The 25,976-nt window shown below is 48.1% G+C and overlaps 1 protein-coding gene across 2 annotated transcripts; it reads right to left on the bottom strand.

Annotated features, from left to right (window-relative positions):
• Positions 1-1,622: 1,622 nt before the first annotated feature.
• LOC116957493 (uncharacterized) lies at positions 1,623-25,439 on the bottom strand. Of its 2 annotated transcripts, XM_032979673.2 has the most exons (7): positions 24,650-25,439; positions 23,607-23,684; positions 15,049-15,125; positions 10,849-11,131; positions 9,586-9,746; positions 7,459-7,738; positions 1,623-5,230 (listed from the first exon to the last, which is right to left on the bottom strand). In XM_032979673.2, coding segments are annotated over exons 2-7 (975 nt in total). In that variant the 5' UTR covers positions 23,609-23,684; positions 24,650-25,439; the 3' UTR covers positions 1,623-5,058. The 2 variants fall into 2 exon arrangements, with proteins under 2 accessions (XP_032835564.2, XP_032835565.2); XM_032979674.2 differs by lacking the exons at positions 23,607-23,684; positions 24,650-25,439 and adding an exon at positions 19,394-19,705.
• Between the last annotated feature and the right edge of the window lie 537 nt (positions 25,440-25,976).

The raw sequence follows: 25,976 nt of genomic DNA on the forward strand, positions 1-25,976 counted from the left end.
AGTGTTGTTAAGATGTTCAAACACCAACATAGATACCTTTTTTTAATCTTGTTAGGGTCGCCGGCCCCCGGGATCTCTCCTGCCTGCGACCCTGTCCGCGAAGTACCGACGCTCCCAGACTCTCCACTAGTGTGGGAGCTGCCGCCGCTGCACTCCTCACCGGGCGGGGAAAGGTCGCCGCGCTCTTGTTCCCCCCCCTGTGCTGTCCCCCCCTGAGTCCGGGTTTCCTGCCGGTGAGGCATCGCCCTCGACCGCCATGGGGCCCGCTAGCGCATCGCTGGCACCCGAACGCGACGCTCCCCGCCCGCGCAGTCCCACGCACCAATCACAGGCGGGTAACTGGGGGTTAGAGGTCAGAGGGTAAGCGACGTCGTTCGTACCCACTCCGGCGATTGGGGGGATTGGGTTAAACGGGTTTAAAGGGCTATGCGATGGGCATGCGTGCGAGATGGGTATCCGCTCGCAACGGGGGAGTCCGCCGCCGACGGTTTGTAGCGCCCACACCCCACGCGGCGCCGCTCCACACACGCGGCGACCACCGCGAACAGCGAGCGCACCCACGCTTCCACTCTCTTTCCACACCCTCGCAAAAACCACACCAGTCCGTTATGTAATCGCCGACAATTTATTCCACCGGGTCGGCGAGCCCTTATTTAACCGAGTCAGTCGGGATCGGCGGGGCAGGACCAATCTATCTCTCGATAGTCGGCACTATACTCTACCTGTCCTTCTCCCCTTTACCCTCTCCGGTTTTCTTCTTAAGCTAAGTCCCAACTCCCTCTTTCTCTCCCTCCCTTACTCACGGTTCGTCGTCACTGCCGGCTGGTCCTCGCGGCGCGTCGATACGTCCCACGGACGTTCGCGTGGCTGGACTCGGGAGTTGACGGGCCTGGGGTTGACTCGAGTAGCCAGAGACGCTTTTTCCTTCGCCCTGACCCGCTTTATTCTTTCTACATCAAAGGGGCTACCTGGTGCCGACTCGCGGACCAATCAGCTCGCTGGGATCACCCGCCAATCGGTAGGCCCATCTGTATCCCAGCATCCCCCGGGCCGTTGCTTTCAGCGACGTCCGCATCTAAATTTACCTGCTCAGCGACCCTCCAGCCAGAGGGCGACCCTGCTTTCCCGCCGCTCGTGGCTCTGCCCTCCTCCCTACCTGCCCTGCCGACCCGTGTGCGTGAGGTGCGTACTAACCGCGGTGGCGGGGCAGCCCCGCCGTGAACATGTCATTTCTACTCAAGTCGCGGCGCCACGGTGTGTGTTAGCGTCGGAGGAGACCGTCCAATTCCCTGGCCGCAGGAAACCGTGAAGATTATCCCTTTACGAGGGCTTCTGGGTGAAAACCTGTCGGCCAGGGTGTCTCCCCACGCGCTCTAATGGTGGGGGAAGTGCGTGCGTGTGTGTTCCGGTGGGGGGGGTGGGGAGGTGGTGGGGTGGAGCAATGTCGGCCTCGCCGCTCGGGGCGGCGAGATCGCAGGTGGGCCACCCGCCGATCGGCTCCGTGGCGGCGGCATCACAATCTCATATAATTCTGTTGTCACAACCGGAATGAATTATTTTCCAAAGTTGTTGGCTGATAAAATCACGAATGGGACGAGAGACAAACACACGCGAGTTGCAGGTTTAATATTTTAAAAGAGTTTAATCACCCAAGCACCCAACAATATCGAGGAAAACCAAAACAATCGAACAATATGCCAAGAAATATTAGAAAATAATAAGAATAATCAAAGGTACCACACCAGTACTTTCCATAGAGGATTAATGTTTCACACAAGTTGTACAAGAAGGCGTTCACACAAAGGGAATTATATTACGTTCAGTGAATGGGTGGGGTTTCTAGTTACGTCGCCCTTTCACCACCCAAAGACAAAGATCCCCAGTATAGCCTACACCAGATTGTTGGGGCAAGTGCTGTTAGCGACCACCTATGAAGGCCGGCATGGCACACAAGGGGGTGGCCAACACCACGTCCGGCCGCCTTTGTCTCCTCAGTGGCAATGTTTACACACCGCACCAGGTACTCATTTGAGGCTGAGTCGACCTAGGGGAGGCCCAGGACCGGTTCAGATAATCGTCAATGGTGTTGGCCGTGAGCGGGAATCGAACTCTGGTCGCTGGGTTCCGAGCACAGCACACTAACCCACTCACCACCCAAACACACACGGTATAATTTTGGTTATTTATAGTGGCACGGTTTTTTTTCCCGCTCACCACCAACCACCACCATTACCAACTCATCTGTTTTTGTACAGCTGGACATTTAACATCGACTGACAACACCAACAGAGATTAGACTTCGCGTGAGTGCATCGACCTCGTTTCTATTGGTTTTTCGCGAAACATTGATGAGGGCTGCACCTTTGCCTTTATCATAATCTATTTATATCTGCTGGCAAGGAATGCAAGTTATTTAGTGCGTTAGGATTTGAGGCTACAATTCTTTAGCTTTTAGCTTGACATTTCTTTCTGGATTTTCTTGAATTTACATTGCTAAGAAAAGACCAGTCTGTTGGCTGCATAATTATATTCGTAAGCTTTCATGATTAATATTATTCAAATTGAATTTATTTTAGATTAGATACTCGTGTAGAGATAACGTAGTTTTGTTTCATCATAACCCTCCACCAAAGCAATGAAAGTTATCACTGGGCAAATATGCCAATTGATTTGGATTTTTGAACCGAAATATTGAAAAGCAAGCAACATTTTCGAAAACGTGAAGAGCATACGCAAGATGATTTGAGGATAATTGTTTTCAAAATTTGACATCATACCTACACGAAAATCTCCCCCAAAATAAACGAACTATGCATCTATTGGCGGAATGCTAGTTTCTGATGTAAACAATGCAGGTGTGACTTCATTACGAATTTAATCATTTAATCACGCATAATAAAGCACCGTTATAACGAGGAATGCGGACCATTTAAATTCAATTTCTGAGCGATCAAAGCCAAACCATTTTCTTGAGCTGCGTGACTGAGCGGAAGAGTGATATTGTAGATGGGATGATACTGTAATGCGGTGGTATACTCTCAGTTATGTCCCGCCATCTTACTATGTGGTGTGCAAAGTAGTACATTGTATCTCTCCAAAGCTTATCGTATGTGGGGGATTTTATCTTCGCTTAACGCCTTTTTTCAGTTAACTCGGCACTTTTCAGGATTGTATCCACCACGTGAAATGAGCACTTACCTGCCTTCACAGGAACAAGCGTTGAGTCGTGCATTCCAGAATGCACTTGTGAATCGCCATGGTTTCATCAGTGTTTTTTTTACTTTCATTTCACTTTATATGTTTTTATCACACGAATTGCCCAATATTTTAGTACACGAATCGCACTACAAGTTGTAAATGGCCTAAATGGAGTAATCGTGGAAAGAATAGGTCGGTATTTTGAATGCAAACGGGACGAGTATATTGTCATTGCTCACAATGTATTTCCCTACATAGGCTCTTGGGTGTGACCTGTATGAAATATTGTCATTGGTCTTTTCCAAGTTTTATGATTTAAACTTAGGAATGTGTTACCCTTTCTGGCAATACAACATGAGGAGTGAAGATGTTCAAACACCAATTAGATAGAATTTGCAAGACATCACGTCTGCATTAACCACACGTACTTGTGGCAAAGCATGCAAACAAACATGCTCTGATAATAATGAATGCATTGTCTATGAAAATGATTGGCCTACACCAGTGACAGCCTTCTTTATGGCCTTGTCTCTACACCAGTGTTAGACCAGAGACCACCAAAAGGTGAACAGTACAAAGACAACGCAAGAATCAGAACACGTATAGCTCGGGTTGAGCAGATATTTTTGATATTTTTCCAAAAGGTTACATAGATATAGATTCAAAGATATTTTGTAAAAATGCAAAAGTGATCATTAGAATGCCTAATAACCTCGTGCTCCTGCTGAAATACCTATGCCCACATAGAGGCTAGTTCTGGGTCGCATTGTACCGCACATCTACAGCTGTCAATAACGGGGTCCTTTACATAAACATTAAAGAAAACTGCAGCGAGATATCTGAATGATTGATATGACATGTGATATTAAGGCGCTTTAAGATTTAAGCTCCCAGTCAATGTAAATCCTTAGGGCGACAAATTGCACGGCAAACAGACGGCATTCGTAACTTTAAGCGGCAAGCATTACTCTCACGAGTTGTTTCACTCAACTATCTAAAATGTGCCGACAAAGTCAGCCTTCAGAAACCGAAATGGTTTGAGCTTGGATAGTGTAAATGTTGTGGATTTACTTCCCATTCCACCGATGCGCTGAAGTAATTATATAATTAGCACGTTTTGTTCACGTGACAACCCTCAATAATTGGCTGTCGGGTGGTGGTGGGTTCACGACACACTATGTTTACGTGATTTAACCCAAAAACCTTTATGAATTGTGATATACTATGCTTCCCATCATCATCAATCCATACTAATAAACGTGGTAAAGTATTGTCAGAAAATACTCATCGTTCACACGGTGTGAGGAGGCCATCATTCAGATATCAATTTAGCAAATGTTTTGTACTGGTACTTATGCAAATTATACCTATTGTGATAAGCCTTCCACCAATCCACTGCTTAAGTTACGTAATAATGAACAGATATATACGTTCTCTATTGTACTAATATGTATATAAACATGCATATATGTCATAAAGAATCGACAGTTTGGCATTATAAACGTAATTTAGAGAGAAGAGTAAACCACTGATATTTTTGAATTGATGGAATTCCAGTAGTCTATGGCATTAAAAGTGAGTGAAAACCGTGTGAGTTCTCTTTCTCATTGGTGCAATTTGCTTTAGTGCTGTGGAGTGTCTAAGATTTAGAAGTCTCAGATGTTGGTTGTGGTGGTTGCGTCAATCTCAGTAGTGGGTGCTGGTGTTTTCTAAGTAGAGGCTTTTGTGGTAGTTGTGGTTCTGTTGGCGTTGTTGTATTAGAAGAAATGCTTTTGGTTATGGCATTCTTGTTGCTGTAGAGGGTTTGGTGGCATTGATGGTTGTTGTAATGTTATTGTGGTTGGTTGTGGTGATGGTGTCTCAGTAGAGGATGTTGAAATTGATGGCATAGGTGTTGAGATTGACTTTCACTTCACAGAGGCTCAACGAGTCGACTCTGCCTGGGATGATGATGGAGACGAAGCGGCCCTTTAGGAAGGGGCACGGATAGTCGCGTGATCTCCCCAGAGGCACAAATATGTCTTCAGCGCACCTAGGAGAATGGTAACGATGCAGATGGGCGCAGGACAGGAAGAACTGTTAGACACAGTGAAAGCGATACAACGGATCTGTATACTCTCATGTACTCCCATCTCCGCCCCCGCCCAGCCCCCTCTTACCTCTCGACCGACTTGATCTCCCATCCCACAGAGAACCCCACCTACCAGTTCCACCCAGCACATCCTCTCCATTAATATTAATATCTAATCGCATTTACAACAGTGCAAACAACAACAAAACAGAACCTGGATACAAGTGATTGCCACAGCCGGTATGGGGGAAAGAGAAATGGAGAGAGGAGAAAAGACATACAGCTCAAGAGTGAAGGGTGGAAGTAGACAGGGTAAAATGATAAAACCAGGAAAAGGTCCTAGGGGAAAACAAGATTGATATACTCGGGAATCGCGTTTATGTTATTTTAGAATCGGTTTCATTTGGCTACATTTATCTCCCCCCACCCCATTCTCCTTTCTCTCCCTCCCCTGAAAATATTCTGTACCCCATACATTGTCCCTAGGGTGGTAGGACATTGAGCCCAAGCGTTTCGAGTGGGTGCCCTATTACGCGATTGTAACCTGTGTTTCCCTATCAAATGATTGTGTTGTGTTCATGGGGTCTTGAATAATAAAATAAATACGTAGTCATAGTTGTAGTAGTAGTAATAAAACTCAACAAAACAGGTCAACAAAAGGGAGACCACTGCTTTCTATGAACAGCAGAGACTCTGGTCGAGTGTGGAGACCTCGAGAAGTTTGTAACAGTGGGTGGGTCAGACAGGGTAAGGGGTATTGTGGCGTAGTGCGTGAGGCATACCCATTAAGCTGGAGAGAGACGCTCGTGTTTTTTGGCGCGGTCCTTTGTGTGGAGCCAGGAGCCACCACAGCGTGGTCAGACTGACGTGGGGGCAAGTTTTGAGTGGAACACACCAACCAGTGGAAGGGAATCTCAGACCATTTATAGTCGGACCTCTCACGTGATTGGCCCAGGGGCTAAACAATGGGCTGAGCAGCACCATAAAAGTAGCACCCGAATCGGCAGGGGGGAACTCTACGCAGAAGAAGCAGTAGTGGTGGTGAAGTGCAGCATTTCACCACCACCACCCGCCGCCCAGTAGTGGCTGAGTGAGCTCCCACCTCCAAGCAGCGACGTGAGGACCAGGAGGATCTTCACTGTAAGTAGCAGTTGAGGGTTGTCTCCCACTCCACGGAATATATATTTTATAGGGAAGTATTATTATTGTTATCTGTTTCCAGCGGCCGACCTGGGGATTAAACCAGGGCTGGTGGGACTTCGGGGACGGAGCAAGGGCATGTAGTGGGGAACCAAGCCGGCTGCAGCCTGGCACTGGCCAAGCGTGGAGACTGTTGCCATCTAGTTACCTGGGTGGCTGCTTGGCTGGCTATGGACATCTCCCACTGCTCGATGAGGGGATAAGCTCGCGGTCAGAGCTGCCCACTAAGAGGGGTTAGCAGGCGAGGGGTGGAAACCCCTGAGGAGGAGCACGGGGCACTCGGTGAAGCAGAGTTGCGTGTGGGAGAGAAGAGGTGTATAACCCCCCCTGCCCCCCGAAGCTTCTGTGTGAGTCTCGGGAAGGCATTAGGAACACAAGGTGTGACTGAATGTGTGTGGTGGTTTCTGCTTATTCTTATTGGTTTTGTTTTTCTTCGTGGTAGCCTGCTACCAGGCTACAACTCCTCTGCTTGGGTTGGTTGGTCTCAGCTCGTGTATAAATACAAGCCGACATCCCTAACAGCCAGGTCTCTGAGTGGTCTTAACACCAGCTCAATGCAATACACCCCAACCGTCAGCCCTCCGTGGATAGGCAACGTGACAGGCATAACCACTTCAATTACACGGGAGCTGGATTCGGAGGGGTGAAAAGAAAAACAATGCTCGCTTTTGTTTTTTTTCTTTATGTCAGGTGGGTTTTGGTCATATCCCTCTTCATCTCCTTGTAATCCCTTCCACCTTAACAAAAAAAAGTTACAATTTCTCCCTTCGGTGGGACCCCCTTGTATAGTTTGGGGCAGCGATCCCGTTCAACCTGCTTTTCATAACCAGTTTGCGCTTATTTTGACGGCGTGTACGCGTGTCACAACGTGATGTATCGGGGTCCGCACATTGCCTCACATTGTAAAAAAATAAATATTAAAAAGTAAAAAGTGGGTAAGTCGCACGCGTGCGCCAAGAGCCTCCCTTAGGCCACATCCAAAAACTCACAGTGCATTTCCCTTGCCCCCGTTGGCCTTCGAGTTGCCCACACGGATCTCGGCTCCGAAGAGACGGAGCCCCTGAGTGTCATTGCGGTTGACGATGCCCACGCTCGAGACCATGTATGGGCGGTCGAGTTGCAGCCTCAGCCAGGGTTCCCACTCCTTGGCCGTCTGGCTGCACGATCCCAGGCAGAAGTTGACATTGTCCGATGAGTCGAGGACCAGCGAGGCCACCGAACGGGTGTTGGCGTTGCTCGACTGCTGCGCGCTTCCATAGATTACGGGGCCTGTGTGTATGTGTAGAGGGGAGAGCTGATGATGGGAATGTTGCTGCTGTGCGAGCAGAGTGAGCAACCGTGATAGAGGTTTCTTTGGGTTAGATCGCGTAAATATATAAATGTTTAGTTAAATACGGCACCACCAGACATACAGCCAATTGGTAAGGTTTATCATGTAAACAAAAGTACCAATAAACGTATTAATTCAGCACACCTGTGCGTTGGAGAGTAAACCCACAACATTCACAATTCTAGCTACCGTGACGTTTCGCCGGCAATTACAACAGCCTCATCAGGCGACGGCCAGAATTGGGGAGAAATCCTCCTCCTGTTTCGGTCTTAAATAGCGGGGGAAATTTTATGTCGTCACTTATGAGCCAATCGGGTGCCAAGACCAGAAGGGGGAAAGGGGGGGGATTAATCTAGCCATATAAATTACAATGGACTGTAGTAGTCCAGAATGAATGCCTCATTCGAAGCCTCAACATCACACATCTCCTGGCATTATTCCCCCCTCCCCTGTCAAAGTGGTCGAGGGAACCATCAACCACATGAGAACATCAACGGCTTGCATCTCCTTCATAAAAGGGAAATCAAAGACAAGTGACGTAGGACGATTGTGGCAGTGCAATCCAAACTATGGGCATGTATAGTAAACCCCACTGTGCTATGCGCTCCGAAACAGAGGAGGAACAGGAACACTACACAAACTCAATTTTGAAACTCTCGTGGCTAACAGATGTCGACATTGGCACTTAGCTTGTGAGTGCAATAAATACTGTAGACTCAATATTATCTGCGCTAATGATGGGGAGGACGGCTATGGATAAGTCAACATCGCGGATAATCCAAAAATATCAATTTTACGCGAATATCTATGCCAAAAACCACTGATATAAGTAAAAATTATAGGATGAAGCACAACTAACGATTTCCATTATTACTCTTTCGATTTAGAACGAATACTGATGACCGACCAGCCGATCGATGTGCGTGCTTCGTGATAACAACTTTCCGCAGAAAATTACGTCCATTAAGTGAATAGCAGAGGCACACCAATCAAACTCCACCCACTGTTATAAAGATATGCAACGACTGTACTGTACTGTAACGGCGATCATGTGGTTTGGATTCACCGGATCACATGTTTGTCCAGTTTAAGCACGTGACTTGTAACACACATTTCCAAGAATAACAATGTATAACTGTTTTTAGATCATTAATTTGGAGCTTAACGGAAAATCCATGACTTATTAAAGTATTTCAAAATGTTAGGTGCGCGGTAAATTTGAAAATCGTATAAACCGCATGCAGATAATCGATACTCTACTGTATAGATATAACTCATACAGGTCTGCAAATTGTGTAAAGAAACTATCAGGCAGTCCTGTGAAAAGTAAAAAAAAATGCGAGAGTGAAGTGGCCGAGAGGTCTGTGCACTGGGCTCGAATGTAAGCAGCTGCCTGTAGTAAAAGGGGTTTCAAGCATAAGAAATCGTCGGTTTCAGCTCATCACCAATTTCTGCATTCACAAATGTCCTTGTTACTCTCCCATATACATCACGATTTGATGCTAAGCTGCTCATCCTTTATGATAACTTCACTTACAATTAAATTAGACATACATCCTTGACTGTTTCCATATTAGTACAATAACCAGTTGTTTAATATTTAAGGAACTTAAATGTAAATTTGCTATGATCAGTCTATAAATAATCTTCTCGAGCCGATTTTTACTCCAGGGAATGTATTAACTGTGCGAGGAGAATCTATCAATTGAGCAAGAAATCTGGGATTGCTTCACTAGGTAACCTCTCTGTTAGCCGTGTCTCCGTGTGGAGGAATGTGGATATTTACCATTATTTGGCTGGAGCGGAATTGTTGACACCTGGATCTCACACAGCTGCAGGTAGAGGAAGTTGTCCACCTTGGACACTATGTGTATGAAGCGCGCTGCCTGCCCACTGCAGTTGTAAGTAGTCGTGGTGTTCATCTTGGCATTACTCAGAGTCTGACAGCTGACAAACACACGAACATAAAATAAAAGACAAGCAGTTTCTGTATAATTTATTGTAATGTTCTTATCAGTAGCTAGTGAATAGGGCCGTCCATAAATGACGTCACGCGATTTTGGACGATTAACCCCCCCCCCCCTTCGTCACATGGCGTCACAAAAAGTCAGACCTCCCCTCAAATATGACGTCACAAAGCTCTGCCCCCCCCCCCCCCCAAAATAAAACATGCTTCAAATCGCTTTAAACTATTGTCATTGTGGTGCGTATTTAATATGGCGCTGCACTCTGATGTTGCAGGAGAAAACATGTATTAAAAAATCTATTTAATTAAGTAGAACGTGTTGTCTATATTTATTTAAAGTTGTGCATTTTTACGTGACGTCACATTTCTCAACCCCCCCCCCTCGTCACACATCGTCACAAATGTCTGACCACCCCCCCCCCCCAGGTGCGTGACGTCATTTATGGACGGCCCCTAAACCGTAGGGGTTGACAGGTATGTGGTATACAGGAGGTCGTGGGTTTGAATCCTGACGCATGATGTATATTTGGAGTTTGCATGGACAGCCCCAATGTACAGCCCTTTTTATGAACCCTTTGCTGGATAGAGATCTCACCACGCCCTAAGGGGGCGCCAAGGTGGCGAGATGTTAATTTCCTTGCCTGGTATGCAGGAGGTCGTGGATTTGATCCCGACCCTGACGGCTGTATATTTGAAGTTTGCGTGTTCTATCTCCCCGTGGGTGCATAGATTTTTCTCAGAATTCTCCGATTTTTCCTCCATTATTTGAAAACAAGTGTTTAGAATATTTGGCTGCTATACTTTTGCACGTGATAAGCCACTTCTTTGAGTGATCATTTGTGGCCAGTCGTTTGACCATATTTCACTACGCTACTCATTGCGAGGTGGTGATGGGACAGAGTTTAAGGGACCAACACCAGTTAAGATATTACTCTCCACTTAGTGTTAACCTTGACTAATTATTAAACTTAGGCCGACAGGTTTATTGTGCAGTGTGTAACCACTGCCCTTAACAGTTAATCCAGTAGTCGATAAACAATGACTGATGACGACGATGATGATAACGACTATGAACGCACTCACAAAATGTTGTCGGCCGCACTGCTGTCACTCAAATTCCCAAGGAGCAGTTGGCACTGGTTCGTGAATTGATAGAGGTAGTTGCCACGGAAGGTGATCGTGACAGCATACACGGGCATCTTAACTTTGAGATCTAGGCTCCACCAGGGATGCGCCTCGAAGATAGTGCTCGTGCAAATCTCAGTAGAAGACGACATGTTCCCATCAATGGCCAAGGATGCGTTTGCAATCCGGTAAGGGTATGTGCTCGACTGCGTGGCCACTCCATACTGAGCAACATTTTCACCTGTAAAAGATGACACGAGGGACAGGCAAGAAGTGAGGTATACGTGCCTGCCTGCGACGAAGGCCTGTTACAAACATTGTATGGGTTATTCCATTTTAAATTTTTCAATATCGCTGGCGCCCTGCCTGTCCAGTTCCTGCATCAGAGGGGGGGGGGGGGGGGGGGGGGCTGGAGGCTCTCCTGGAACAGTCGGCAGAGGTTTCAGAAATACCCAGCAAAACAAATTTATAAATGAGCAGGTGCAAGTCGTAGCCTCCAGTCCTCGAGATAAGAGAATATATATTCTTGAAAGGACTACGAGGTAATGCTATCTTAGAAGAGGAGATGCCATCGTAGGAGGGGAGAGGCCATGTGCTGTGGGAGGCAGCTAGTGTGTGAGTCCAACCTGGAAAGTTGTCAGAAAAACCCAGGAGACCTGCTGCCTGGAGAAACTGACAACTTTGGAGATGTCGGTGAACCATTTGAGTTTGCCGCTCCTAATGAATTTGACCGGTGTAGACTGTGATGCCTTGTGCCTCGTCGTCAGCCTCGCACTTGCCTAGAACTGCCTGGGGGCCTCTACGGAGATTGGCTGTAGCTACTCCATGTAACCCGTGCCCACTCTATTTCTCGCTCTTTTTGGCATTGATCTTTATCGAGCGTATAGGGGTAGTTCCCATAAAATAAATTTTATTTTTTGTAGTTCTAAGTTCAACGATGCTGCTTCAAGTTCGACACAACCTGTGTTGGAGAGTGAGACTGGGGCTTTGCCCAGGCAGAGATCCAAATATAACTTAATGAGTCTAAGTTCAACATCACACCCCTTGAAAAAGAGAGTGCGCCGTGCACTTTGCTCAAGCAGAGTTCACAGTGGCGATCGATGTGCGACCCATTTTCAGGTTACCAAGATCAGTGGTTTCGAAAAGACAGTCGTACTATAGGCATCTGGGGGCGAACCATATTAGCGTTCAGTATCTGTGATTTCTGATAGTTAAATTTTTTGTTGCGTGTTTCGGTTCATTGGTTTTTGTTGCGTTTATTAAATTGGTTTGTGGTTGGCAAGTGAGGAGTGGCCTCCCTTTTGTGGGCTTGGGGTTCTCCTGAGAGGGGTGGTTCATCTTATGAGCCTGGTGAGCACACGGGCCCTCATTTGAGGGAAGAGTTATAGGGCTCAGATGGACCAGCCCTAACGCCTACCTCTCATCTAACACAACTCTCCTCCACGCACTCTGCTACCTCTTCTCTCATTCTACCCCCCCCCCCCAACACGTGCTCTGCTAGCTCTCCACTCTAATCTCAATTTACGCACCCTCTCTACACAGCAGTATCAATGGGTTAACCACAGTTAGTGTAACATTAGCATGGTGCGTGTGGTGGCGTAAATTGTAGATGTTCCCATCTCCAAGACGTTTGGCCAGTGTGGAAGAATAGATCAAATACCATTTGAAGGGGCTCTCCTGAGCTTCCTCTAAGGGGAGGCCATTTCACCAACCGTGGCATGAGCAGGGCTGCAACTTAACCTTCACATCTATTTGACACCATTAGCGAGTGAAGATCTTTTTTGACACCATTAGCGAGGTACGTTATCGTTATTTGTGACACCACGAGCGAGTTAAGTTCTTTGAATTTCAGCCCTCTTCCTGCACCAGGATGTGCGGCCAATGTATTTTAAGGGGTGTTTTGTTTACCAATAAAATAACGTCTAATTATCACGCGCTGTATAGTATTCGCTCACTCTTGCAGAGAGTGAGAGGGCGACTCAGACGCCAGGAAGAACTACAGAAGAGCGGGAAGATAGTCACCCATTGAGTCAGTGCCAACAATAGCCCAATATCTGCGGTCTTCTATACATGAAGTGGTTATCTGCTAATCAATGAGTATTTTTACATGTGGGAAGAAACCGGATCATCAGAGCGAATGGGCAACACTCTATCCCATATAGACGGAACCAGTGGAGTCTACATATTCGCTGTACTGCCTTCTGGCGAGCCAGGGTATGGCTCGTCCTCGACGTCCACGGGAAGGGAGTTTTACAACCTTTGCGCGATCCATCAACCAATTGCTGCCTCCTATACAGTGCTAGATGAGACCACGTGTGGTATAACCGCCGCCACCACCACCCAGCTAAGGTCGAAGCCGTAGCCCAATGGTTCTTGCGCAGCTATGCTTTAAGTATCCTCGTTAGATTCTCGGCCAGGGATAATACTGTATCAGCAATGACTTGCATCTGAACTGGCCCAAGATCTCCCATCTCTTTGTTGAAGAGTTCCCGACGATTCGGAGACGAAGGTAAGGTTAAGGGCTTCTGCCCTTAACCTTACCTTTTTTATTCAAGCTATTCAATAACACGAGGGTGTAACAACTTCCCAGGGGTTAGGGGTCCCGGGCTACGTCCCATTAGCCCCAGTCACAGCCGGCTGCCCTGTGCTGCCTCCTCTGCACCAGCCGTGGGTTCAGCCAACCCGGCCGACCAAGGCGCGCGGTCACCTCCAGCCCTGTACTCTGTGCTATCCCCTACTCCTACCCTCTTGCCCCTGGCTCCCCCCGTTCCACCCTACTCCGAGCACCGGCTCCAGCAACGACCCCGCCTATGTCACGGGATTCCCCTTTTTATACTAGAGGATACGTGACGTCATCGAGCCGCCCAGCGCTCATGACGTCACGTTTCGTGACGCGATCGCACTGGACGGCACACCTGACGTCACGTTCCAATTTAACTCCTCTACATCTTCACAAGCTCACACTAGCCAGTGTGGTAAAGTACAACACTGGCACTGTGTGAGATGACCTTCATCAAACAATAGGCTGACTAGGGGATGGAACTGATATCAATGATGTGGAAGGAAACAAATACCTGGAGAGACTCCCACACCCCCCGAGGATTAGAGGGGATAACACTCGAAGGTCCACTCTGATAGCGCCACATCCCACTTGAGGTGTTGCCATCTCGTGTACCTATCGCAACCCAGTGGATTTTCAAATTCCACCACACATCCGTAATGCACGGACTCTCACTCTGTGCCAAATCGCTGGATTACACACTTGCGCACCACGGATACAGAGCCACTACCTCCGTGCTACGTGAAGCACACAACAAGGATTGTTTTGGCCTAGTCCCCCAGTCAACCTTCACTCGGTGGGAGATCGCTCACTCTCCTCTGCAGCCCCTATGGTGTGGAATTCATCTCCCCCAGCCTTCCGTGCTGTCTATTGGGGCCTGTTACCTGGCCCAACGGCTCGTGTCCAACAGGCCCCCCTGGTTATTACTGCGGTGTGCAATAAGTGAAACATACTACGCTTCACACTGGACGTTAAAGATCCCGCGACCTCATTCGCATTGAGTAGGCTATTGTGCCAGCGTCATGGCCTAAATTTGCAATGTTTGAAAAAATTACTCTGAAAAATTGTTCATTTGCGCTCACACACAGCAACATTGCCCCAGCCTGTGAAAACTTGGCAGGTCCTAACCTGAGAGAATCTAAGAGACTCAGCGAGGCTTCTCCTGGGAAAATAAGTGGAATTAAATGCAGACACGCATTCCCTGTCTGGGTTCAAATCCAGGCTCAAGTCTGTTCTCTCTTCCTGTGCCTATGAATATAAACGAAGCATGCGCCATTTTGTATTGCGCCTTGGGATTTGGTCACATTGATACAGCAATTACCCTGGTTTACATCGGAGATGCGTTCCTGAAAGGTGCAACGACGAATACCGAAACTAAGTAAATCAATGCGATTTACCAGGTACTAGGTGGTGGAGGCGAAGGCTACGAGAATTGGAGGGCGCAGTCAGTGACGTAAGTGTGGGGTTGAAGCAACGCTAATTGGGTAGTGGTGTTCATCAAGTGACGACGTATTTTGCAAAACGACTTTAAAAGGGGGAAAACGTCAATCGGGGTATTACTGTATGTAGATCCACATTGTGTCGTGCTCTATACTCACGTATCACATTGTAGGCTTGTACGTACAACGCTGTGAAGGCAACCAGGGAGGTGATCAGAACTATCGCCCGCATGTCCCTGTGGAATACATGGATCATTTAAAGTTAATCAGAACCGCTATCAGCAGCCAAAATCTATCCACTGCTGGATGATGGCTTCCCCAAGTCGTTCGCCGTCTCTCACAGGTCTTGCAATGCAATGATCCATCTGAACGACTGCAAGCCAGCTGATTTCATCTCTCCATCTGTGCGGTCAACGTCCGCTCGAGTGTGTTCCTTCTTAATCTGCTCTTCCATCTCTAGCCTTGTCTATCAGCGTTGTCTTGCCCAAGCCCACTCGCTTATCTTAACATCGAATATAACAATACATTTTAAAAAACCTCGCTGACATTCCTCTGCATGAGGCCGTTATTGTGCCATTTATTTACCCAGAGAAGTCTCACCGAGTGTTAGAGTACTGCGCTATGAATCCTGGGTGACCCAAGTGCGTTTTCGCTCATGGCCAACACCACTGACGATATTACTGGTAGGAAACGTCGTGGACTGGAAGCCCAACCGGGATCAATTCACAGGAGGCAGGGGATTAATCGTGTATGTCTGTGGATGTCTGTCCACGTGGGAGGGGTGGGGCTGGGTGGAGAGGGGAGGGTGGGGGGGGGGGCTGGGTGGGGAGGGGCTGGGTGGGGAGGGGAGGGTGGGGAGGGGCTGGGTGGGGAGGGTGGGGCTGGGTGGGGGGTGGGAGGGGTGGGGCTGGGTGGGGTGGGGCTGGATGGGGAGGGGCTGGTCACCCCGTGGTGCTCTTATAAAACTCAACGTTTAACCTATTCACGCCGGCTTGTGCCCGCCCTCACAGTCGGGCATATTTGCGGAATACACCACGCCGCCGTTGACCATGGCCATTGACCGAGCAACCCAACGTTCGTACCAGCTCCCTCCGCAGGAATGTGTTTTTTTAAACCAGTCCTGGGCCTCCCCTAGGTCGATGCAGCTTCAAATGAGTACCTGGTACGGTGTTCCTGTCTTAAAGCTCCACCTCTTCTCAATCGCACATTCCCTTTCCTTTGCCCCTCCACTCGTGACCGTCCCTCCCCTATAGCCCTTTCGTGTTCCCTGAGTACCCCTCTATCGCTGTCACTCATTTTTATCAATCCTAATTTCACGCCCCTGTAAACTAAACCATTCCATTCTGTCACCGTTTTGTGTGAAGGCACTCTCTATAAATACAAATTATATTATATCAGAGATATTTGGCCACCGATGTCATTGATGCATTCAAGTGGGATCCCGGAGTAGTGGTGGTGCTGGGCATGAAGAAACTAAGCATGGGCTGAAGGTCTCCAGCATCTCAAGACTTCCCCGCATTCATAAATAATAATTTAATAATAATTTAATCAACAGGCATGCATGGGCTTTCACCTCGAAATGCTGCTGCTATCATCCTGGATGCGGTGGCTGAGTTCTCTGTGCAGAAAAAGCCCAGGAGCCTACTGCAAGTGAAGCTTGTGGTTTTCATGGCCGAGATGCTGAAGGATTTTCACGAAGAGTTGTTGAGCAGAAGCAAGAAATCGGCACCAGTTCGAGAGAGGCTTCATGTCTTCCATGACAAGTAAGACGCTTTTGGCATGCTCTGGTCTCACACCGTTTGAGACGAGGCTCAAAAGAAAGCTGTCTCTGGTGTGGACCAATCAGTTTCAAGGACAATGCATATATTATCAGAGTATATTTTGGTTGCATTCTGACCATAAGCATTGTGGTTAATGCGGACATGATTCCTTCTAAAAGGTTTCAGTTTGGTGTTTTAACATTTTAACACCTGTTTTGTTGCCAGGTAAAAGGGGAAAACCCTATTATCATATTTTGGTACTGGCAATGGAGGTCCCATGATGTAGATGCTCACCCCGAGCTCTATTACTCTGATAGTGATCGGTCTTTGTGCTGTACGCCTTTGACGTCCTCTGGTTTAACACCATTTGAGACGAGGCTCAAAAGAAAGCTGACTCTGGTGTGGACCAATCAGTTTCAAAGACAATGCATATATTATCAGAGTATATTTTGGTTGCATTCTGACCACAAACATTGTGGTTAATGTAGACATGATTCCTTGTAAAAGGTTTCAGTTTGGTGTTTTAACATCTTAACATCTGTTTTGTTGCAGTAAAAAAGGGGAAAAATCTATTATCAATAAACAAAAAGTTGGTCAACTGAATTTTATCTCCAATTCGAATCCGAATAAATATAAAACGTGAATTATCCTCAACATTAACTAACATCTGAAATTCTGAATGCATCCCAGAGTATGTCTACCAAGGAGATGGAGCGACAAAATACATTTGTGTGCCGGCATGAAGCCGGCTTGAGGAGCCCTTTGTCTAGCAGTGGATCGACCATGGCTGGTCATGACGAACATCAAATGAAGCAAAAGTTTATCTTGTCTGCAGCTCTCTTCTCATCCAATGCCATCTCTGTCTCTGGTCTCCATCCCATCTGTCTTCTCGCTGTAAGTTTATGACAGAGAAATAACTTTTGCATGTGTAGAGGTGTTACGGGAGGGTGACACGCGGTTATATAACGGTGGCCACAAACACGTCCGCAACGGCCACCACCCTGGGGGGCTGTGGGGGATGCTGTGATCCCTCCCAGCCCCACCCCTCAATGAGGGACAGTATAAAAGGTGGGACCCGGGGAGCTGAGAGGCAGTTCGACTCAAGCAAGATGAAGAGCCAGTGAAGAAAGAAGATCGACTAGCCAGACCCTGGAACTCCTTTGGCCCGCTGTCCTTTTGAGGGCCGGGCAAAGCAAGCCAGGGTGCGACACCAGAGCCGCGAGGGCCGATGTCCTTCTGAGGGCCGGGCTCGTGTGGCTGGTGGTCGGGACCTGCGCCGAAGCTGGGCCAGGTCAGATAGCCTCCTGAGAGAGGACCAGGATAGAGGGAACCAGGGAGCTAGCATGGGCTAAAGCTCGGGGAACGTTCCCTCTATAGAGTAAGGGTGAAGAGGCCGTTACCTCTTAAAGTATCAGATTCGCCACTGTAATTGAAGCGTCTGTAATAAATACGTGTTGCCTCAAGTGAACAGTCTCCGATGTCAATAAGGCCACTACACATGTGTAGTTGCATTACTGGGTGTGATGCACGAATGCCACTGCTTTCTGGATGTAGTGCCAGCCCCGGGATAACAGGGGGCGGAAGAATGCCCGGATCGAGTTGGACTGTGGCACGCAGGTTGATCCCGGGGAGACTCGTGACCGGCGGTATGGACCCCAGGACCCCCAAAAGGGGGTTGGAGGGGTGACGTGTCCACAGCCCAGGTCTTTCTCGAAGGTTCGAGAAGAACGGCATGTCTAGGGGCAGAGAGAGCCGGGACTGACTATATAAGCCTGAACGTGTCCGGCTGCTGTGGTACACTTGAAGACCCGAAGCTGCCACCTAAAGACCTGGAGCAGTCACCCTGAAGAGCAGCCCGAAGACAGGACCCGGACCCGAGCTGGGGTCGGGTCGGAGTTAGCCTCCCCAGTGTGTTAGGGCACGTTAGCCCAGAGGATATACAGCATTAGAGTATCGGGTGGAGGGGGCTGTTACCCCTTCGTGTTAAGGGTTATTATTGTTATAATATACGTGTTGCCTCCAGTGAAGTCTCACTCTCCCTTTCTACCCACTACACATGCGGTAGGTTTGACACTCAGTGCCACCATCACCTAGCCAAGCTCATCAGCCCCCACCAGGGCTCCTGGCCAGCCCTGTGGCGGTCACCCATACGGAAACTCGCCAGGTTTATCCCTGCATAGGCTCAGATACACAGCATGCGGTCGCTCTCGTAGACAGAGAGTGAGAGGGGACGACTCAGAGGCGCCGGGAGGAACCACAGACGAGCCGGAAGGCAGCAGCAGCAGCCACCCGGTGAGCCAGCACCAAAGATTGCCCGAGCTCTGCCGTCTTCTCTATATGTGAAGGTGTTATCGGTCAATGAATGGGTGCTTCACATGTGGGAGAAAACCGAAGCACCCAGCAAAAACCCATGCGGGTGAAGGGGAAACACTTCATCCTATTTAGACAGCTACAGGGACTCTTCTACTTAAGAACATTCGACTTACAAACTTTCAGAGATACGAACACACTTGTCCGTATGTCCAATTGCATGTTCAGACCGAGAGTCGTAAGTTCAACCGCCGTGCAATAGATGGCAGTGGTGGCATCAACATTTGCAGAACATGAAGAACCAGTGGAATCTGCGTCTACGGGAGATTATACAACTTGTAAAGCCATTCCCTATGTTTCGTGTAAATGCTATACAACATGTTTGGAATCGACAGGAGTAAAGTTGGACGTAACGAATCGACTTGCGAACAGACCTGAATCCAAGCTTGTTCGTGAGTAGAGGAGTCACTGCACTGCTTTCTCCTGGCGAGCCAGAGTATGGTACCCGCTCGGCGCACACGGGAAGGGAGTTTCGGAAAATCTATGTGTGATCCACCAACCCTGGCTGCCTCCCACAGTGCGGGATTGCTGGCGTGTACCACCAGTTGATGGTGAACGCACGTTAGTCTATGACATAACGCAGTAGTTACCAGGGCGGCCTAGCGGATTAAATCTGTGAACATCTACGAGAAAAGACGCAAGCACCACTACCATTTGGACGTATCAGCGCCTCTAAGCGCGCTCTAATCTGCCACACATACACACACTGTGCTGCATAGCACCGTGCATACAACACACAGAACACGCATACAACTGCCGTTCAGTGATAAGAGGCGATGGCGTCACCACACCACTTGTGCCAGGATAGGTGCACTTTGAGGCCACGTGATGTTTCGAAGCCCGCTGGCAGGGGGTCATGGAACAGACCCTGCAGGTGCCACGGGTTGACTGATTGAGATGACTGGCAAATGCACCAACTGTGCTCCCCACTATGCCAACTTTCTGCGTTTTAACCGCCCAGTGCTCCCCTCGTTTTTATGAGCGTCGCTCCTCTGCTCTCTGTTGTTGCTGGAGGGAAATACAATACACAGAACGTACACACATACAATATACTGTGCATCTTAACACCTTTATTGTTGCTGGAAAGAGCCTATTCGTTTTTCATCTTGATAACGGAAAAAGGGGCCCCATAGATACGATACAGTCCATACGTACACACACACACATATAGAACCTACAAACATATAATTACAAAATATGCAGCACATAAATGTAATATATATGCAATATACATAGAGCTCATACACAAGCTTAAAATACGTATATAGTCCATACAATAAAATACCATATTTAGCATCGGTGTCCGTCACCTGTGCTCCAATGACAAAATGTGTACAACATGCAATTCAGTATACTGTATTTTGATTGAAAGCTTTCGTGACTGCAGGGATTCATATTATTGGTTCTTTCGGTAAAGTCACGTAGAAGGGAAACAATAAAATAATACAAATATAAAACAATAAAATTCTCACGACGTTTCTACCTGACTTTACCGAAAGAACCAAGAATAAGTATACTGTATTTTTCGCCTTTTGGCGTTCTCTGTTCTAAAACTGGTGAGACAAGGCCAGAAAAGGGCTGTCTCTGGTGTAGGTCAATCGGTTTCAAGAACAATGCATACATTACAATCAGAGCATGTGTATTTGCATGTTTTGCCCCAAGTATGTGTGGTTCATGCAGACTTTATTCCTTGCAAAAGGTATCTATTTGATGTTGGAACATCTTAACACCTCCTGTTTTATTGCCAGAAAGGGTAACATCTATTCTTATTTTTACCGTATACAGAGCATACGGCCACTACTCCCGAAACGTGCCATTTGGCAGACTGCTGAAAGGCCAAACATAACATAGCCCACATATACAATATATTTTAGAACACGCATGCTATATATAGCACACACGATACGGAGCAGACCCGTATAACGTATAGAGCATACGTGCTATACATAACGTACGATGTATATAGATCCTATACACAATGCTTAAAACACATAGACAAATTTCGATTTAAAGCTTTCGTGACTGCAATGATTCATCTTCTTTGGTTCTTTCGGTAAAGTCACGTAGAATGAGAATAAAATAATAAATAACACAATAAAATTCTCACGACGTTTCGGCCACAACACAAGCGGCCTTCATCAGGTGAAGGGACGAGACTGTCTGGTAGGACAGCGCTGGAGTGAAAAAGCCACGTTCAGATCACGACCTTTAAGCTGTGTGAGAGGAAACAAAGCGCCCTAAACTTTAGCAACACGGATAGTTGAGGGCGCTTTGTTTCCTCTCACACAGCTTAAAGGTCGTGATCTGAACGTGGCTTTTTCACTCCAGCGCTGTCCTACCAGACAGTCTCGTCCCTTCACCTGATGAAGGCCGCTTGTGTTGTGGCCGAAACGTCGTGAGAATATTATTGTGTTATTTTATCAATTTATTATTTTATTCTCATTCTACGTGACTTTACCGAAAGAACCAAAGAAGACACATAGACAAGCATAGCGATGAAGTGCAATGCATAGAAAAAAAAACCAAAGATCCCCCATAACGGATGACCAGACAGTTGGGGCAAGTGCTGTTAGCGAGCACCGATGAAGGCCGACACGGTACACGAGGGGGTGAGTGGCCAGCACCACGCTCGACCGTCTTTGTCTCTTTAGTGGCGATGTTTACACATCGCAGTAGATATAGTATTCATTTGAGGCTACACTACCACTCCCCACTATGCATAGCACACGCACGCATACATACATACAAGCTCGCTCACATCTCGGAGGTGAAAACCGTCCCGATCTCCGATGAAATTGCGAGCTTTCGTGAGCGCCTTCACTGTTATATAGAAACTCGAGACGCGTATTCAGTTGTGTTCATCCAGTGGAGATGTTAGCATTGGCTGCCACTTTTATGAAATGCTCACCCAAGAGGGGTGTGCAAGGTACGAAATGTAACACTCGGATCATTTCCATTGAATGTCATCAAACAGTTCGTTGAGTCACGCATGAGTAAAGGGACACCAGTAACCATGTGAGGAAATAACAGGAGTCGGGTTAATAATACGGCAAAACGAATTGGCAAGGAAAGCGTCATTGGGTCTCGTTATTTCATTTTACAAGAGGGTCCGGAATTGTAATGTTTGGTAAATTTCCATTCAGTGGACTTAATTTACAACCGCAGATGCCAGTCGGAGGCACGCAACTGGGAAACACAGACCCCGCACCTCCAATTAGCACGGTTGGCTACGTGCGGTTCGAAAGTTGTTCAACACACATGTAGTGAGTTCAACTGAGTCACAGACGTACTCTTGTAGGCAACACAACACCAACACACGGGGTAACTGCCCCTTTACAGATTAACAATCTATGGTGGTGACCACCAGGCTAACTACACGAATTACAATGTAACTAGCTACAATGGACCGGACCACAGCTCGGGTCCAGCTCCACGTGTTGGAGACTCGGGAGAACATAGGAGGTAGACGAAGGATTCTTCAAGATGAACAACAACGCCGGTCCCTCTGGGGGACCCGGCTTATATTCTCTGCAGCATTGCTGGCTCCGCCCTTGGCCACGACCACCTTCTAAGATTCTCGAGCAGGATCTCGACCCGGACCACGTGACCACCCCTAGCCCCCACTTGGGGCCCCTTTGAAGACTTCACCGGTCATGTGTCCTCTTGGGTCAACCAGAGTGCCATGGCATTTAGTAACCCCGGCACACCCACATCCTATCATGTAGGGCTGGCACTGCACGCCAAGCATGCTGCCACCTAGCGCTATCAACCAGTACTCACCAAGCCCCTCTAGGGCCAATACTACACCCACATCATTGTGGTGTCCGCGATGTCGTTACATTGCCGGCACAGCACAGTGACATCCCGCGATGTCACTACACATGTAAAAAAGCCTATTGGAGACATCCATTTTTGTAGAAATAGAGCTTCATTTCGAACTTAACGTCCTTAAAGTTCCGAGTGTAACAAGCGCCACACTCGTAATTACTACGGCTATCTTCCCCCCCCCCCCCCCAATGGTTTCCACCAAGTTGGTTCTCGAACAGTCAGCCCCGATGGTTTCCACCAAGTTGATATCGAACAGTCGGTCCCGATGTCGTCCACCTATGATCGTCGATTAGTCCCCCAGCAAACTCCCCGATTGCGGGCATCGCTCCCCCTTATATACTCGCTCGGCCCCGCACCGATCTGACAGTGGCCCCCCGACATCAATATAACACGTGTGTCCTTTATTGAATCATAATTATAGTGCCTTCCGGTCACCTGCTTCCAATTGTCTAAACGTGTGCAATTTGTAAAGTCCCCTACACCACCCCCAAAAGAAAAACATAGCCATCTCGGCTATACAATAGGGGATTGAACACATGTGGGCTGTGGGATCTCTACAAGGGAATTTTCCCTGCGCACATGGGATGAATAACATTTTCACTTCTAGGTCACCGCATAACATAGACCCTTGAAGCAAGGGTGGGAAGGTGTTATGACCAAAATTTACCACTGCATACTGCATGTATGGTCAACTAAGCTAACCTTGTTAAGGGGGGACATTTCAACACAAAGCCATACACAACCAAATGGTACTCTCACATTTACGCTCCTCCCCAGCGCTTTCTTGGATGACCTCGTCGGCCTCTTCCATCCTGCTGATCTTCATTGTGATCGTTCCTGAGAAGAGGGGAAGACAGTGTGGGAGCAGTATTTTCCAGAGGAGGATGCCTTTTTCTCTGACTTTCATCACGACACCCCTGGATGTGGCCTTTCTGAACCTAAATAACACCTTGTGTCGGTGGTTCCTTATATGGTTTTAAACGGCTCGGATGGACCACCACCCATCGCTGGCGTCCCATTTGGTGAACATGGACAATCTCTACAGGACCCTGCCAGAGATGGTGCAGCTTAGCTGACGTGCCCACCCGGACCTGGGGACAGTGTAACCAGGCCCGATTCCCCTGCTCAAATGGCACTGGCGTTTGTCTTTTTTCGCATGTGCTCGTTTGCTGCTTGCGATCTGCCAAACTCCGCTATCGCGGGCGGGCGGGTGAGGAAGCGGGCGGGCGGGTGAGCGGGCGGAGACACAGGAGGCAACTAATCGCTGGTGAGTGATTGATTTATGAGAATGAGATAACGGGTGGTTCAGAGTTCTGAGTTGTGTAGCAAACCTATGGTCTCAGTCCAATAACTAATGACTGCACGTCAGAAAGAAAATTATGTGTTTGACTATCAAGTGATGAACATTATTCTCTGTGGCAGAACCTATGGGCAAGTGTGGGGTCACTTGAACCACGCAACTAGGCAATTGGAGGAAGTTACCCTCCAACAACAACGGAGGGCAGATTAGTGACACTCGCAACAATGAGCGAAGCGCCGGGCGGCAAAATTGCAGCACGTTGGCACAGTAGGGGGTGCAACTGGTGCATCTGCCAGTCATCTGGCAGCATCTGTCCCGTGACCTCCTATCAGAGAGCCTTCGAGGCTTCAGGTGGCCTCAAAGTGCACCTTGCCTGGCACAGGCGCCGTGGTGATGTCATCATCACTTTGTGGCGAATGGCGGTTATTGGTTTTGGGTTACTTGAAGGTGGGATCTCAAAGGTAGTTCTGTAAGATCCGCTTGCGTGGGCCACTGTACTCACACGAAGTTGGTGCAGCACTCCGCGAGATTCCCACATGGAGAGGTATTCTTATGACGACCCCGATAGCCCAACCTGGGTGAAGAAATATGACGATGGGCTGACGGGTACCACACAGCACCACGGCAAGTGGTTCAGCCCCTCTGTCAATCCACTGGTGGATGAAGGTCTTTCCCACGCCGTGTCAGGCATGGGGTTTCTTTGACCATAATTCACCAGTATTTGTGAGTGCTTTGGGGATGGATTGAGGTGGGGGGGTGGGCATGACCAGTTCAGTTATAAATACGCCACCGCTCAGCCCCGATATCGAATGATCTTCCTTCTGGTTGGCACGAGGCATGACGATTAAATAGTTGAATTTGTTGACTTTGCAAATCGACGCCGCAGCAGAAGCAGCAGCAGCTGCCGTTTGCGTGCATTGTTTGGGGAGGAATACACGCGCGGGAGACGTCACATTGTATTGTTCGTAGTGGTGGTGGTGACGGCGTCTGAACAGTGGGCAAAGGAGCACTCCCTGCACAAAGACACAGAACTAACTCCCTGTATAGTCCTTAGACTGTTGGAGCAAAATGCTGTTAGCGAGCACCTATGATGGGGTGGGTGACCAGTACCATGCTCGGCCGCCTTTGTCTCCCGAGTGGCAATGTTTATACACCTCACCAGGTATTCATTTTGAGGCCGAGTCGACCTGGTAGAGGCCCCGGACTGGTTCAGGAACTCACTGACATGCATACGCTTCGCCTACAACTTGCATAACCTCCGTCCGTTCCTCTCTTAAAGCCTCGCCTCTTCTCCATCGCCCATCCCCTTCCTCTTCCATCCCATCGCCCCTCCACTCCGTCCCGTCCCTCCCCTATAGCCCTTTCGTGACCCACCACGGGACCTCAGTTACGGGAACTCATTCATCGGCCCTTGCATGTAAATGCCATAATCTAAATCACTTGGTTTTTATGCCCGCTTGAAACTGCGTAAAGCGGCTTGAGCTAAGGCGCTTTATTAACATAACATAAGATCGCCGTTGTCGTCAGCCATGGTCGATCCACTGCTGTATGAAGGCCTCCCTATGCTGTTGCTAGATGTCATGTGGAGCTCGACTGATAACAATCGAGTAACGGTGGCTAACTGGCGTCTCACAAGCCGCATGAGGCTCTTTAATCCACCACATGCGGCTCTACCAAAGGAGCATGAAGTAGAAGATACTCCTATCACAGTCGCAAAAATAATTAAAGTTGTATGATATCCGTAATATAATAATAAAAAAACTTGGCTCTTTGCAGAACTCACGCCTACTTTGTGGCTCTTGGTCTGTTACAGGTTGGCCAGCCCTGCT

This window comes from Petromyzon marinus, chromosome 75 (genome assembly GCF_048934315.1).
Source record: "Petromyzon marinus isolate PM22_M1 ecotype Great Lakes invasive population chromosome 75, UKy_Petmar_22M1.pri1.0, whole genome shotgun sequence".
NCBI classification, from domain to species: domain Eukaryota; kingdom Metazoa; phylum Chordata; class Hyperoartia; order Petromyzontiformes; family Petromyzontidae; genus Petromyzon; species Petromyzon marinus.

Excerpts from the sequence above, each read along its gene's own strand:
- LOC116957493 (XM_032979673.2), bottom strand. Across the intron at positions 9,747-10,848 it reads AGTGCGGCCGACAACATTTT|CTGTCAGACTCTGAGTAATG; the intron begins GTGAGTGCGTTC and ends TGTGTTTGTCAG. Across the intron at positions 5,231-7,458 it reads GGGGGCAAGGGAAATGCACT|GTGCGCTGAAGACATATTTG; the intron begins GTGAGTTTTTGG and ends CCATTCTCCTAG.